Genomic DNA, 14808 nt, shown 5'->3' on the forward strand with positions numbered 1-14808 from the left:
TCTGGTTTTGAATAATAAATTGTTCTGTGCCACCTTATCAAACATCTTTCAAAATTCCGATTAGACACAACCTCTGGCCCTCCCTTATTGATCGTGCTAGTTACACCCTCAAAGAACTCTTAACAGATTTGTCAAAAAACATTTTTAGATTAATATAACAGCAGGGACAGAGGATTGGTTAACAGGCAGAAAACAAAGATGCCAGAACAATTGCCACTCACCACCAGCCACCTTGGCCTGGCCGAGTTTGTTCTTACCTTGAACAATTTCTCCTTTAACACATTCCATTTTCAACTATATCTCCTCACATCCAGTTTCCTGCAAGGATCCTATTCCATTCTGCCACTTTCTCCGTCTCTATCACTTCTGTTCTGATGATGCCACTGGGCTGTCATACCTCCTTTTTCCTCAGCCAAGGAACACCCCCTCTCCCCAATGTGGCTGACAGGGCCTTCAATTATGTCTGACTCATTTCCCACACCTCTGTCCACTCCTCTTCCCTGAACGATAGGATTCCACTTGTTCTTACTTTCCACCCACTAGTCTCTGCATTCAAAGGATCATAGAATCATAGAATCCCTGCTGTGTGGAAGCAGGCCATTCAGCCCATTGAGTCCACATCAACCCTCCAAAGAGCATATCACACAGACCCACCTTTCCTCTCCCTAAAATCCTGCATTTCCCATGGCTAATCCACCTAGCCTGTGCACCCCTGGACACTATGGGCAATTTAGCACAGCCAAACCACCAAACCTGCACATCTTTGGACTGTGGAAGGAAAATGGAGTACCCAGAGGAAGCCCATGCAGACAATGGGAGAATGTGCAAATTCCTCACAAACATTCGCCTGAAGAATCGAATCTGGGTTACTGGTGCTGTGAGGCTTGCTAACCACTGAGCCACCATGCTGATCATCCTTTAGTATTTCTACTACCTCCAGCAGGATGCCACCACCAAAGAAATCTTCCCCTTCCTTCCATTGTCAGCATTCCACACAGGGACTCTTCTGTCCATGACATTCTGGTCCACACCTCCATCACTGCTAACAATTCGCCACTCCCCCGTGACACCTTCCCAGGCAGGCACAGAAGGTGTAAAACTTGCCCATTCACTGTCCACTGGCACCGATAAACCTTCCAGATGAAGCAGTGTTTTATTTGTACTTGTTTCAATCTAGTATGCTGTACTCGCTGCTCACAATGTGGTTTCCTTTACAATTGCGAGTTCAAATGCAACTGAGTGACCATTTTTGTGCAACACCTGCGCTCTGTCAGAATGACACTGACCTTCTAATTGCTTGCCATTTGAATAAACCACCTTCCTCTCATTCTAACATTTCTGTCCTGATCTGCTGCAATGTTCTGACAAAGCACAACACAATCTCAAGGAACAACAGCTGCTCAGGTGGTTTACAGCCTGTAGGATTCAATATCGAACTCTATAATTTCAGAAACTGACTGCACAATGTCAGTTTTCCATTTTTCTTACATAACACACTCCCCAACACACTGTCCGTCAACTTCTGTCTCTGTCAAAATTATTTTAAAAAATTTCCCAACATCTTGCATTTCTGAAGACGTGTCATACTGGACTTGAAACATTAACTCTGTTTCTCTCTCCACAGATGCTGCCAGACCTGTTGAGTTTCTCCAGCATTCTCTATGTTCTTTGTAATAGAAATAACAATATCAATTTCAGGTGGACAGGCTGTAAATAGCAGGGCACGAAAATATCATTATTTGGGTCTCAGCTGTTTACAATCAATATAAATGACTTAAATGACACATCAAATGTAATAGTGATACAAAGTTAGGCATCAAAGTTAGGTCAAATAAGCTGCAAGGAGGATGCAAAGAAATAACAAAGGGATACAGACAGGTAAGCCAAGATCATGGCAAATAGAATATAATATGATAAATGTGAAGTTATCCACTTTGGAAGGTGAAACAGCAAAGTAGAAAGGTTTGTAAATGATAAGAGACTGGGATATGTTAGTATTTTGAAGAACTTGTGTACATGAATTACAGAAAATTGACACTCAAGCACAGCACACAATTAGGAAAGCAAATGGTATGTTCAACTTCATTACAATGAGATTGGAGTTTGTGAGTGAAGAAAGAAGTCTTATAAGAACAATATAAAGTTTTGGTGAAACCATACTTGGAGCACTATGAATGGTTACTTCTCAAGTTTTAAGGAAGTTTGTGCAATCTTGAAAATATACAACAAAGAATCATTAGATTGTGATGAAAGTATTGTCCTATGAGCTAAGCATGATCAAAATAGGCCTATATTCCTTTGAATTTAGAATAAAAAGAGGTGATCTCATTGAAGCATATAAAAATCTCAAGGGGATGAGAGGTTATCTCTCCTGACCAGGTATATGACTAGGAACCAAAGTCTCAGAACAGAAGTTTAGTCATTTGGTACAGACGAGAGACAAAATTTCTTCATGCAGGGTTTGGAATGCTCCAAACCAGAGAGCTGTGGATATTTCAGCATTCAGTATATTCAACACAAGGTCATAAAAGCGAAGACGGGCAGGACGGTAGAATTGAGGTAAAAAATCAGCAATAATTGTAACTGGTAGTCTAAAGTAGCTACTATTTCAGATATTCTTTTCTCTTCTAAGATGCTCCTTAAAACCTATATCTTTGACAAAGCTTTTGTTCATGTAGCTCAATATAAAACTGGTCCCATAAATAGCCTTGGAATATTTAATTATGTTAAAAATTTTATATGAATGCAAGTTGTTGTCCCCTCTGGAATTCCCACTATAAACTTTGCCATCTCTTTTCTCCTTTAAACATGCATCTCCTACCCTAATATCACCTTTATAAGGGTCAATAATGAAGTTGGTTTGAGAACGTTCCTGTGAAGTCCTTGGAACATTTTACTGCGGAAGAGATACTATATAAATACAAACTGGTTTTGAAAGAAACAGCAAATGATCAACCAGAGGTTTTAGAAATTTCTAGCTTCTGCTGAAGTGTATTAGCCTTAAATCCATAAATTATAAGAATCAAATGAAGAATTTGTAATCACCACATTTCCTCCCGAATATGCACTCAGCTGTGAATAAAGACATAGCCATCCATGACAATATTGAAAATTATCATTTTAATATCACGGCATTGATGGAGGGGTTGGTGATACCAAAACCTTTAAAAACTTCTTTGTCTGGCTATATTTTCTGTATATGACCCCTCATTCCATTATAACAGTGATTTAGCCCTTGTCTTAAAGTCACACCTTAGTCTCACTACTCTGACAACAACTCCTGCGTACCTTGTTCGACCATTCATGCATCTAATTTAAAATCCTGTTTAACATTGACCCAATAGTCATTGAATTTCCTGTAGCATTGCATCAAAGTCTTCGAGCTTGGCTTCTAGCATCGATAACCATAATTATCTGGTCCCACTGCCTTCACAATGTTTGCAGGGAGGGCCTCTTAGCCCCCTGTGGATGGACGACATCTCAGTTTCTCTCCATCAATTCAGCAAGGCCTCCAATTTAGCATTGGAAAATCCTGGTGACATGTCTCTACCATGTTATGGGATTCTTGTCTTTCTCTTAAGGTCAAGGTCATTTTCAGAATGACTACCAGCACCTGCTTCTGCCAAAATGCACCTCTGCTTTAAAGAATCAGAAAATAGTTTTCAATATAAACGATGACAGAATGTGCTGAAAATATTCAACAGGTCTGGTAGCAGCTGTAGGGAAAGGATCAGATTTAGCATTTCCAATTGTGATTTTCATCAGAAAATGACCTGAAACATTTACTCTTTTTTCTCCCCACAGATGCTGTCAGGCCTGCTGAGTACTTACAGCATTTTCAGGTTTTATTTCAGATTTCTAATATTTTCAGTATTTTACTTATGGATTATAGTTTCAATAGTCCTTCAGAGAGTTTCAAAAATAATGAAATGGAAAAGCTGCTCTCTTCATATACAATTAAGCTGATCACCATGCTTTATAAAGAAAGTTTTTAGCATACACCCATCATTGAGTTGAAGTATATTGTTGTATACCAGAATATAGGTGGGTTGCTAACAGAAATCACCCTTCAGTCACTCTTCCATGGTAAGTGATATAGGAATGTCACATGTGAGACCTGAATTATGACTAAACCCAGGGCTGAGTACAATGAATAATGGCCACAATATCCCTCATCTTTGCCATCCGTTGTACTGAACTCATGTTTAGCTAAGACTTCAAGACTATGGGAACCTCTAGCTTGCTTCGGCCTTCCTTTAATTTTAAAGCAATTATACCACCTTTCTTCCTGACAATTTAAGAGACCATTAAATTCGTAACTGCATATTTCATTAAAGTAAATGACATCACCTTCTGTGGCACATTGTGCACAATTTTCTTTTTGGTAGCCTTTTTGAGAGCTTGTGATGGTGATTTCTTTTCCACCTCAGTTAAGGCCGTTGTACTCTGATCAGGTTTTGCTAGCTGTTCACTCGATTGTGAATCTGATACGGTAGTGCTGTCCCTGCCTCTTGTTTTAAAGTTCCGTTTCACTGGATTTAGAAGCCCCTCCTGAATAAAATCTTTTATGGGATATTTTTCAGGGATTGATGTATCCTGCAAGGAAAGAACATGAGCTAAATTGAAGTTCCTAATACAAGAAATTTTGCAGTAAGTCTAACCTATATATTAAGAGATTAAAGAAAAAGCATATCTTCATAAAATTGAAAGAGAAACAAAAAGGGCTGCAAATATATTGTGGTTTATTCAGAAAAAGAAAATTTACATTTTAGTTAGAGTGTTATATCAGAATTCTTTCTTACAAGTTAGACATCGCAAATTTCTACTAACATTGGTTGACATATTTGAGTGAATAGTTTTGAATAACATTGTTTTCACCCAAAACTCCTCTGGTGCTCAAAAACAACTTTGATTTATATAGCTCTTTTAATGTAATAAAACTAGAAGTGTTACAGGAGTATCAGAAAACAAGATTTAACACTCAGCTGCATAAGGAAATACTGGCATAGATGGCCAAAACCTTGGTCAAAGAGGCTTTAAAAGAAGAAAAGAGAGGGACTAAAAAGATGGGAAGGTTTAGGGAGAAATTTCAGAGCTCAGGGTCTTGACAACTGTAAGTAGGGCTGTGCAAAAATGTGGGATTAAATCAGGGAAGCTCAAGAGGCCAGAATGAGAGGAACACAGTTATTTTGGATACTCTTGGGGCTGGAGGAAATTAGAATCATTGAGAGGCAAGGTTAGAAGTACTTGAAAACAAGAATGAAAATCTTAAAATTACTTAATTGGGAATCAATTTAGATATATCCCAATCAATTGGGATTCTAAGTTTATGATACTTTGAGCGACTTAAGACAGGAGGAGCAAAGTCTTTAATACATCTAACTTTGTGAAGGCTAGAATGTCGGAGGCTGGTCAGGACTGAATTGAAATTATTGAGTTCGAAGGAAACAAAGAAATAGATGAGCGTGTCCACAGCAGATTTGATTTGATTTAATTTGATTTATTGTAGTCATGTGTACCTAAGCACAGTGAAAAGCTTTGTTTGTGAGCAGTTCAGGCAGATCATAGCAAACAAGGACAGACAGATCCTTAGTGTGGTGCTTTGACAGAGGGAGGCATACAGACTACACTGTACAGGAGGTGTGTGAAGCAAGATCAACATTAACAAGATCAATTATTTGAAGTTAGCGAGTCTATTCAGAAGTCTAATAACAGCAGGGAAGAAGCTGTTCTTGAATTTGTTGGTGCATGCGTTCAAGCTTCTGTATATCTTCTGCCTGATGGAAGAGGTTGTAGGAGAGCACTACTGGGGTGGGAGGGGTCTTTGGTGATGTTGGCAGTGAGAACTGTAAATGGTGTCCATGGATGGAAGGTTTGCTTCCGTGATGGTCTGGGTTGTGCACACAACTTTCTATAGTTTCTTATGAGCTGAGGCAGGATGAAAAGGGAACAAAGTTACATAGGTGGAAGCAGGCGGTTTAAACGATGGTGCGGACAGGTGGTCAGATTATCATTGCAGGATTAAATATGACATCTGGTTTGTGAATATATGATGAGCCTCAGACTGTTTGCCAGGGTCGTGGGTGGAGTGTGTTACAGCGAGCAATCACAATAGCTTCGGTCTTTCTGAAATTTAGATTGAGCAAATTTTTGGTCATCCTGTACAGGATGTCAGTCAAGCAGTTTGACAATTTGGAGATGGTGGGGCAGTTGAGAATTGTGAGGTGGTGTTGAGTGTCATCAACATACATGTGTTAACTGCTGCAGTGTTTTGGATTACGTTGTCAAGAGGCAGTAGGTAAATGAGAAACATGACAAGATTAAATCCCTTGGGCACACCATAGAGGATGGTGTGGGGGCAGGAAGAGAAGCCATGTCAAATGATTCTCTATGATTAGATAGATAAGAATGCAGCCATGTGACAGCAGTCACATGCAGCTGGATAGCAATGGAAAGGCACCAAAGGATGATGGTATGGTTGGCTATGTAAAAGGCTGTAGTCAGACGAGAAGGATAAGGAGGGATAGTTCACCTTTTTTCAGACTCATGCAGGATATCAGTTGTACCTTTGTTAGGAGTGTTTTCAACAGGGTGGCTGAGAGTCTGTGCTAGACAGCCTTATGGGCCCTACCCTTTAGAATTATTTGCACCTTTCAATCAACTTTTTGGCTAGATGAGCTTTCCAGATGATTTTGTGCAAAGTGCCTTGGAACATTGTTTGGATCTGTGAGTATGATGAAGTGTATGCAAGCTTATGTCCCTATGATATCACCACAGTCGTCTACATCTGTTAAATAATTAGGCATCTTTCTCCACCATACTCCTTTTTCAGTTAAGGCACACTGCTAGAAGCATACAATCAGCCCTTAAGCCTTGTCAATTTGGTCTGTTTGGTCAAGGGATTGGCGGGGGGGGCTTGTTTGCTGTAAGTTGTACGCTGCTAGATCAGTTTAGAAGAAATAGGTTTCAAATATTACGGTCTTTTTAAACACTGTCAAAGGCCTTGCTAAAATGATATTGTCACGATGGAAAATTTTTGGCAAGATTTTTTTGCAAGAGCTTGTTGAAGAAAAAGGCATCATGGGAGAGTTTGCAGATCTCAAGATTACCAGTGATAGCCTCCAGAAGTAGTTGGAAAATTAGTGGGAGAGGAGACAGTGAAAGAGATAAGAGATAAATGGAGTATAACAGGAAAATAAAGTGATAAGATAAAGACTTGTGAAAAGAGTAAGAGAGAGAGAGAAAGAGACACTTTCTTTGACATCTTAATGAAACAGTATGATGTTTGTCTCATCCAAACCTGGGCAAAATTGAGAGTAAGATAAGTAAACACACCCGTCAACAAAAATAAAATCACCAGCAACAAGCAATAAATGGGCCAGGCAGATGTGCCTTAATATATACCAGTTTCACATTACAGGTTAACATATGCCTTGGCAACACTCTTCAGATGCAAAAAGAGCACACAATCATTAGGCCGAAAGCAGGTTTGAAAAGGATGCCCCCAAATCTCATGAGGCAGCTCCAATCGTCTGTCATCCACAAGTAATGTGTTTCACTATGACTTGCAATATGAAGAGCAGGTGTTTGCAAACAAAGGTATGTGAAATCACTTTAAGTCTTTGCCAAAACTTAATGGTTGACCTTAAATCAGTATTTTAGTTCTTAATACATGTCCTGCTATAATGAGCAATTCTACAAAACAATTGTGGTAGTCAAATAACAAATATGTTCCTGCAAACTCATGGCTAGGAAAATAGAAGCTGTGCTCATGACAAACCAGCAGATTTTCAATACTCCCGGGTAGCAATCGACTTAAAACATTTAGATAAAGCTGTCTCAAGTTTGAATTGAGCTTGTCATTTTTTTTTATTTTTATTTACTTATTGTGAACATTTTCTACAGGAAGCATTTGTAAAATAATTACATTTCAATTATGTTTTTAAAAGCAAAGTGCATTTAGACAAACATTGAATAAAATCAAGATAGCATTTTATGAGATGAGGTATTGGAAGTTGTTCCCCTCATGACTAAAAACCATAAGTACCATAAGCCTATAATTAAAAAATTTCACTCTATTGTGTTCTGATATCCTTGATTTTGATCCCAAGTTGAGAGTGATATCACTGATTTTTCCCTCTGGTTTTGAATGAAGGGAAATAGAAACGGTGGTATCTCAGTTGCAGTTGTTTCTTTTAAATAGAGCAAAGTTGCAAGTCTGATCTTCAAAACAAAACTAAAGATTAGAATGTGGGAGCCAATTTGTTTCAGTCAAGCAAGATAACCCAGTGATATGGCAAAGCATAACGTGTTCACTATATTGTACTATCACCAAATCAAGACTTACTGATTGAACACTTTTAGTTCAGTCACATCTCTATTGACTTTTTGTTACACACACTAGCTTAATTTGGTAAGATGAAACCAGAACCAAATCTCCAAAAAAAATTTAAAATAACAGGCCCATGCAAAAGACATCAATATTCAGTAATGGTCATAAGAGGTTACACCTAAAGTTAACCATTCATTGCTTAGATATAAAAAGGAGTACAGGCAAACCCACGAACTTAAGAAGCTTAAACTGCTTGCAGCAGGATTAAAAACATTGTCAGAAAGAACAAAGTCAAAATCTAAACATCTAACAGTATTTTGTTAAGTCCGTCAAAATTCCAAGCACTTAAGCTTCCCTGACTCTACAATGGAGGTCATACCAAGTGCAGTATCAACTCCAAATGGTAGAGTAGATTCTGTGAGGGAGCCTTTCATTGTTGGATAGATGGAAACTTGTGGAGACCAAATTCCCAATTTCTCTGTGGGCAAAGCTGCCCCATGAGAGCATAATTTTGTAAAGGAATCTGTTAGTATTGTCCCGTCTCATTGTGGGGCATGCGCTATTCCGCAACATAAATGAACCTTTTCTCTAATTCTGGCCACATGAAATAAAGCACATTTCTAAGTTAAAAGTAGCAAAAGATCACAGCTTTTAGATGAGTTATATAAACGACAATTTTGTTAGCTGCTAGATTTCCTACTTATTTCTAAATGTATAATCTACACTTACTTTGACATTCTCTCGCCACCACCCTTCCCTAGTTGATGCTTGCTCTGCTGAGGATTTACTCTTTTGCTAGAATTGCGTAAAATAGGTTGACGGTTAGTTAACTGAGCCAACGGACTGTGGTATTGCACAAGGAAGTTAATTTAAACAAGTAAATAGTAGTCTGACTACCAAAATTTCTTGCCTCCACTACCTTGCTATTGCGATTTTTTTTAGCGTTACGGACTTCCCTCACTTTGGATTTTATTTCCGATTTGTTAGATAAACTGTGGTTTTTCCTCGCTACTTTCTCAGTCGGATTGTTGGCAACACTTCCAGCCATATTAGCACCCTAGCTCCTATTGCAAACACTTTTAAGATTTTTCCCTTTTTCAATTACACTTCCAACTTCGGAACATCCTTTGTCGAACTCCTTTTCAAACTAAAATCATTGCAAGGGATACTTCCGATCAAAATTAAAATTGCTCTGGGAAACAACGTGTCGACAGCCTCTAAAAATCCACAAGGAAGTGTTTGAAATGAAGTACAACCTTTAACATGACCTAAAATGAACCTATTGCGTTCAGTGATAAGCCACTGTGACGTAGGGCTTGCAGTTTTTTTTTAATCGCCACAATTACTTCTGCTCGCCGTCCCTTTCCCCGTGAACCAGATAAAATGATCCTTGTGGCAATCTGTAGGCAGCCCAGTAATGCACTGGTATCTCCTCTTCTTGCTAACATTAACGCAAGTACTTGGTTTTGTTTCTCTCTCTTCGGAGGATATTTGGTCAATAAATTTCGAATACAGCCAAAATATCGAAAAACTTAAGATTCTGATGCCTTGATGTTTGCTTATTTGTTTCGCACGAAACAAATTTAAATTTATCATTAAATTCGAGAGTTCGCGTCCAGAGGTCAAAGTCAAAGAGAAAGAGGTTTTCATTCCAGCTCTTCTGAAACTGCATTCTCCTCGTTGAAATATATTTAGGTATAAGAATGCATTTAACAATCTTCTATATTTCACAATACACAATGTGACATAGAACCAACTAGTGGAGGCTGAGATTGAACATAGTTTAAGCTGTGGAGAGAAGGATGATGCGGTATTTCTGGGATTAATTTATGCAGGCAAACTCTGATAAAAAATAAAACACACTTCCGATTTACGCACGCAACAGTAAGTCTCGCACGTAAGAAAAATAAAGTTACCAAAACAACGAATAAAAAGACCACGTTCCCTTTCCCTATCAAACGTAAACAACAAAATATCGTCCCGTTGCTAATTCTAAAGTCAGCTGTTCGCGTCTCGAGACAAACCACAATCTCGATTTACGTTCAAGTACAACGTTGCGGGACTACACCAGTGTCAGATGTACCATCTTTTGAAAGAGAAAAAAAAAAGATCAGTCGAGGTGAAGATTCCAGGTATAAATCGAATAGGGAATTTCCCTACTTTTTCTGAAGAAGGGTCCCGACCCGAAACGTCAGCTTTCCCGTTTCTCTAATGCTGCCTGGCCTCCTTTGGTCCGCCAGCTCCACACTGACTCCAGCATCTGCCGCTCTTGCTATCTCTAGGAGTTTCCCCAGCTGTTTCGGTCAATGATCGAGCAAAGCTCCTCGTTTACTTCCCTGCTGTTTTTGGAAGTGTTTCGCTACAAAGGTACTTAGTTGGCTGTAAAGGGCTCTGGCACAACCGGTAAGTCGCCAGTCTGGATATATTTTTCGAAAAAGGTACTTATGCTAGCTGGAAAGCATTTGATCTAGAACAGGGATAACAAGGTGTAGAGCTGAATGAACACAGCAGGCCAAGCAGCATCATAGGAGCAGGAAGGCTGACGTTTCGGGCCTAGACCCTTCATCAGAAAAAGGCCCGAAACGTCAGCCTTCCTGCTCGGCCTGCTATGTTCATCCAGCTCTACACCTTGTTATCTCAGATTTTCCAGCATCTGCAGTTCCTACTATCTCTGATCTAGAACAGGTAACGCTTTAGCAAGTTACGTTAGATAGCCAGAAGGGGAAAATTAAATGTTTCCCAAGCATAATTAACCATATAGGGAGATATTGGGTGAAAAACACAGCTAGACCCTATGACAATGAAATGCAAGCTTCACGCAAAACTCAGGCCAATTTCAAATGTTGATTTTTAAAAAAAAAAAGGAACAAAATAAAAAGGTGCAATGTCATAACTATCATGTTAAGCAGCAACTATGGAGGAAGGCATGATTACTGTATTAGGCCTAATCTGCTTAATGTTTCAGTATTTTCCACCAAGTTCAGAATTCCAGCATCTACGATGGCTTTAATGCTGTACTTTAAAACAAAGCGGTTAGAATATATACTGGAGTTGATTCATTGTAATTGATTGCAATGTTTCACCCCCTTAGGAGAAATATTACATCAAATTGGAGATACTTAGTGCATATTCTAACTTCACTACATTCACTTAGTTCCTATACCAAAATTAAATCTCCACTACAAAGCATTCAATAAATTTGACAGCCAGATTAAAATTAGCTGAGTTACAAGGCCAATAGTTATCTTGCACAAGGTGCAGGGGTGGAAGCAAGTGGTAGAGCAGAGATTGTGCTAACAACCAAAAATCTTAAGTTGGCATACTGCCAGAAATAGAAAAAGATGGTTTTCCAAAATTTGCACTCTTTCAAGTCACCACAACAGCACTTGTCTCAGTTACTTCTTTAAACCTTAATGAGCCAAGAATGGCTATAATTAACCTCAAACTAGCACACAAATGCTATTCCCAATGACTGACTCCTAGGAGATCAGGCACTTTTATAAAGCAAGTGTTTTTAAGAAAAAAAAGAGCACAACCCAAATAATGCAGACAAATTCACCCAGTGACTTCTACTAAACAAGTTCACAAGCAGTGTATCCGTAATTAGAATTTTGCTAATAAAGTTGGGAATGTCTTAGATAGCCACCATTTTCAATTCAGAGAAAATATTCAAGTTCTCAAATGCATCATTGAAACAGTGAAGCAAAGTGCGATACTACAAATTTAACATGGTGCTGTACATAAACTTGCGCATAGGCAAAAAGCATTCTGTAGTCAGTGCCGATGCAGAATGCCAAATGTGCAATGAGATTTTAGGACAAGTTGGTCAAGTAGAAACAGGAAATGCATTTGAAGAGGGAAGCACAAGTACAGAAAGGTTATGGAGTCCTTCTAAAAGTCTCTTAGAAGAGCCAACCTAGGATGACAAGTTGATGAAGCATATGAAAACTGAAAAGAACGGCAGATGCTGGGAGTCAAAAAACAAAAGTTGCTGGAAAACCTCAGCAGATAGAACAAAGAACATTACAGCACAGGAACAGGCCCTTTGGCCCTCCAAGCCTGCGATCCAGATCCTCTATCAAAACCTGTTGCCTATTTTCCAGAGATAGCAGGAACTGCAGGTGCTGGAGAATCTGAGATAACAAGGTGTAGAGCTGGACGAACACAATTTTCCAGAGATCTGTATCCCGCTGCTCCCTGCCCATTCATGTATCTGTCTAGATACAACTTAAATGATGCTATTGTGCCCACCTCTACTAGCAATGCGTTCCAGGCACCCACCACCCTCTGCATATCTCCCTTAAAACTTTTCCCCTCACCTTGAAATTGTGACCCCTAGTAATGGAGTCCCCCACTCTGGGGAAAAAGCTTCTTGCTATCCACCCTGTCTATACCTCTTGATTTTGTAGACCTAATTTTGTAGAAGTGAGTTGAAGTTTTGGGTACAGTGAAGTTTGGTTAAAGGTCACTGGACCTGAAATCTCAACTGATTTCTCTCCACAAATGCTGCCAGACAGAGCTTGCCCAATTTTTGTTGCTGAAACATATGCATCACCTGGCTCTACAAAGAATCCTAGTGTACTAATTCAACTGCATTATGCTATATAGTCATAAAAGCAGTGGTTACTTATCAGCTATAAAATATAGTAACCACTTCTAGAGAAGACTTTAGAACATCAAATCAACAGAACAAGTGCATACATCTGGTGCCATACCTCAGATGCTTCAGAGCAACTAGAAGCTAAGGAAGAAGGAATGTGGAGACAAATCTAGTCTTCAAATTGAGGGGTTTTAAGAGTAGACAAGAGGAAGCGTTTTATGCAGTTGAATCATTAGGGTAGGGATACATGGTGAAAACATGTCAAGTTTCAATCTGGAATTTGCTATTTGGAAAGGCTGGTGGAGCAGGATCACTAACTACCAAAAAAAAAAAGAACTGAATTTAATGTGGGACCGAGAATAAAAAAAGTGGCCATGTTCAAGAATAGATTGGATGCAAGTAGTTATAACCAGGGATATTGCTAAATGTGCTAAGCATTTATGGTCATTTACTTAATGGATTCTTCAAACTTAAATTTGGAGTTGACAATGCCTTTTATAGTACACTTTAATCCAGAAAGTATGTGATCACATCAGCTTGATGGTCTGGATGCAGACAAATTTGAATTATGTTGAAATGCTCAGATTAAGTTACTTAATTTTCTCTTGGCAGGAATCTAGAAAATATCATCATTCCAATTTCCTTTGAGTATTAGATTTCAAAAATTCATTTTAGATTTGTGGATTTTGCATTTGTACCATCTGTAATTTTATGAAATTGGAGCATTTAAAATCTGCAGCAATATAAAGGCCAACTTATACTTACATGGAAGTTGGCCTTAATCTTAGTTGTGAGCTGTAGTTTCTGCTACAGCTGTGCATCAGAAACAAGAGCGATAATTGCTGGAAGAGTTCTTTTTAAAAATAGGTAAAGCACATAGGCAAGTGCCAGTGTTTGAGAAATAGAGGTGTCCTCCTAGAAAGCTCATGGTAGTTTGAATGAAGCTAGTACTATATAGCAACCCAAAGTTGAGAAACTATTATTCTTTATTTTCATAGCTATAAAGTCCTTCAGTTAGTTTTGTTACAACTTTTGCCAAAGACCCAAAAGCAGGATACGAGTACTTTGCCAGCTTGTGTTAACCTTCAACCTACTAAAGCCTGTATGCAGCACTTAAACCTGATAATGGGTAATATTTCTAGAATTTCACAGCAGGGAGACCATTTACTTGAAACACTGCAAGATTTCAAAATCAAGTAGCAGTTCTACATTTTGCATAAGAAAAAGTCAATATACAAAATTTACCTAAGCATTTTAGCAAAAGCAAGCTCATTAAAAGGCAGAGCAGCAAGCAGTCAAGGAATCAGTATTCAAGCTAAAAATAAATGCAAACTCAACCTATTGCATCTAGTATAGTTAAATTTATTTGCAAAGTAAAAGTTAGCCCTTACTCAAAGTTTTTGCAACTTTTCATATCACTACTTCATTCACAATAAGATTTGAAGTTATAAACAAGCAAATAAGCAACCAAAAAATTTCTTTATTCAGTTTACCAAAGATTCATTGAAAAAAGAGGTCAGGGTAACAGTTCCTCTGGAGAGGAAGGGTCACCTGACCTGAAGTATTAACTCTGATCTCTCCACAGATGCTACCAAACTTGAGCTTTTCCAGCAATTACTGCTTTTGTTTAATAAACTGAAAACTGTGGATGCTATATAAGAACATTGGATATCCAAAGAACTGTATTAGCACAAAACTGGACCAAGATGAGCTAAAATGTTGCGAGCCAAAACAATATCTAAAAGGATAATTTGATTGACTGATTGGGCACAAACAGAACACATTTGCTGGAAGATCTGATACAAAATTTATTGTCTCCAAATCTACTGGATGTCACAAAAGGATGAAATATCAACTACAAAAACAGAACAGCTAG

General features: G+C 38.5%; 1 protein-coding gene across 1 annotated transcript in view; it reads right to left on the reverse strand.

Annotated features, from left to right (window-relative positions):
- The window catches only part of stpg4 (sperm-tail PG-rich repeat containing 4), a 49098-nt gene extending 39718 nt beyond the window's left edge, over window positions 1-9380 (reverse strand). Inside the window, exons 1-3 of the mRNA XM_048601337.1 lie at window positions 9252-9380; window positions 9062-9127; window positions 4351-4596 (exon numbers count right to left, since the gene is read on the reverse strand). Of these exons, the coding sequence (XP_048457294.1) occupies window positions 4351-4596; window positions 9062-9127; window positions 9252-9380 (441 nt within the window). The remainder of the gene's footprint in view (window positions 1-4350; window positions 4597-9061; window positions 9128-9251) is intronic.
- Between the last annotated feature and the right edge of the window lie 5428 nt (window positions 9381-14808).

Source organism: Rhincodon typus, chromosome 9, assembly GCF_021869965.1.
Source record: "Rhincodon typus isolate 14 chromosome 9, sRhiTyp1.1, whole genome shotgun sequence".
NCBI classification, from domain to species: Eukaryota; Metazoa; Chordata; class Chondrichthyes; order Orectolobiformes; family Rhincodontidae; genus Rhincodon; species Rhincodon typus.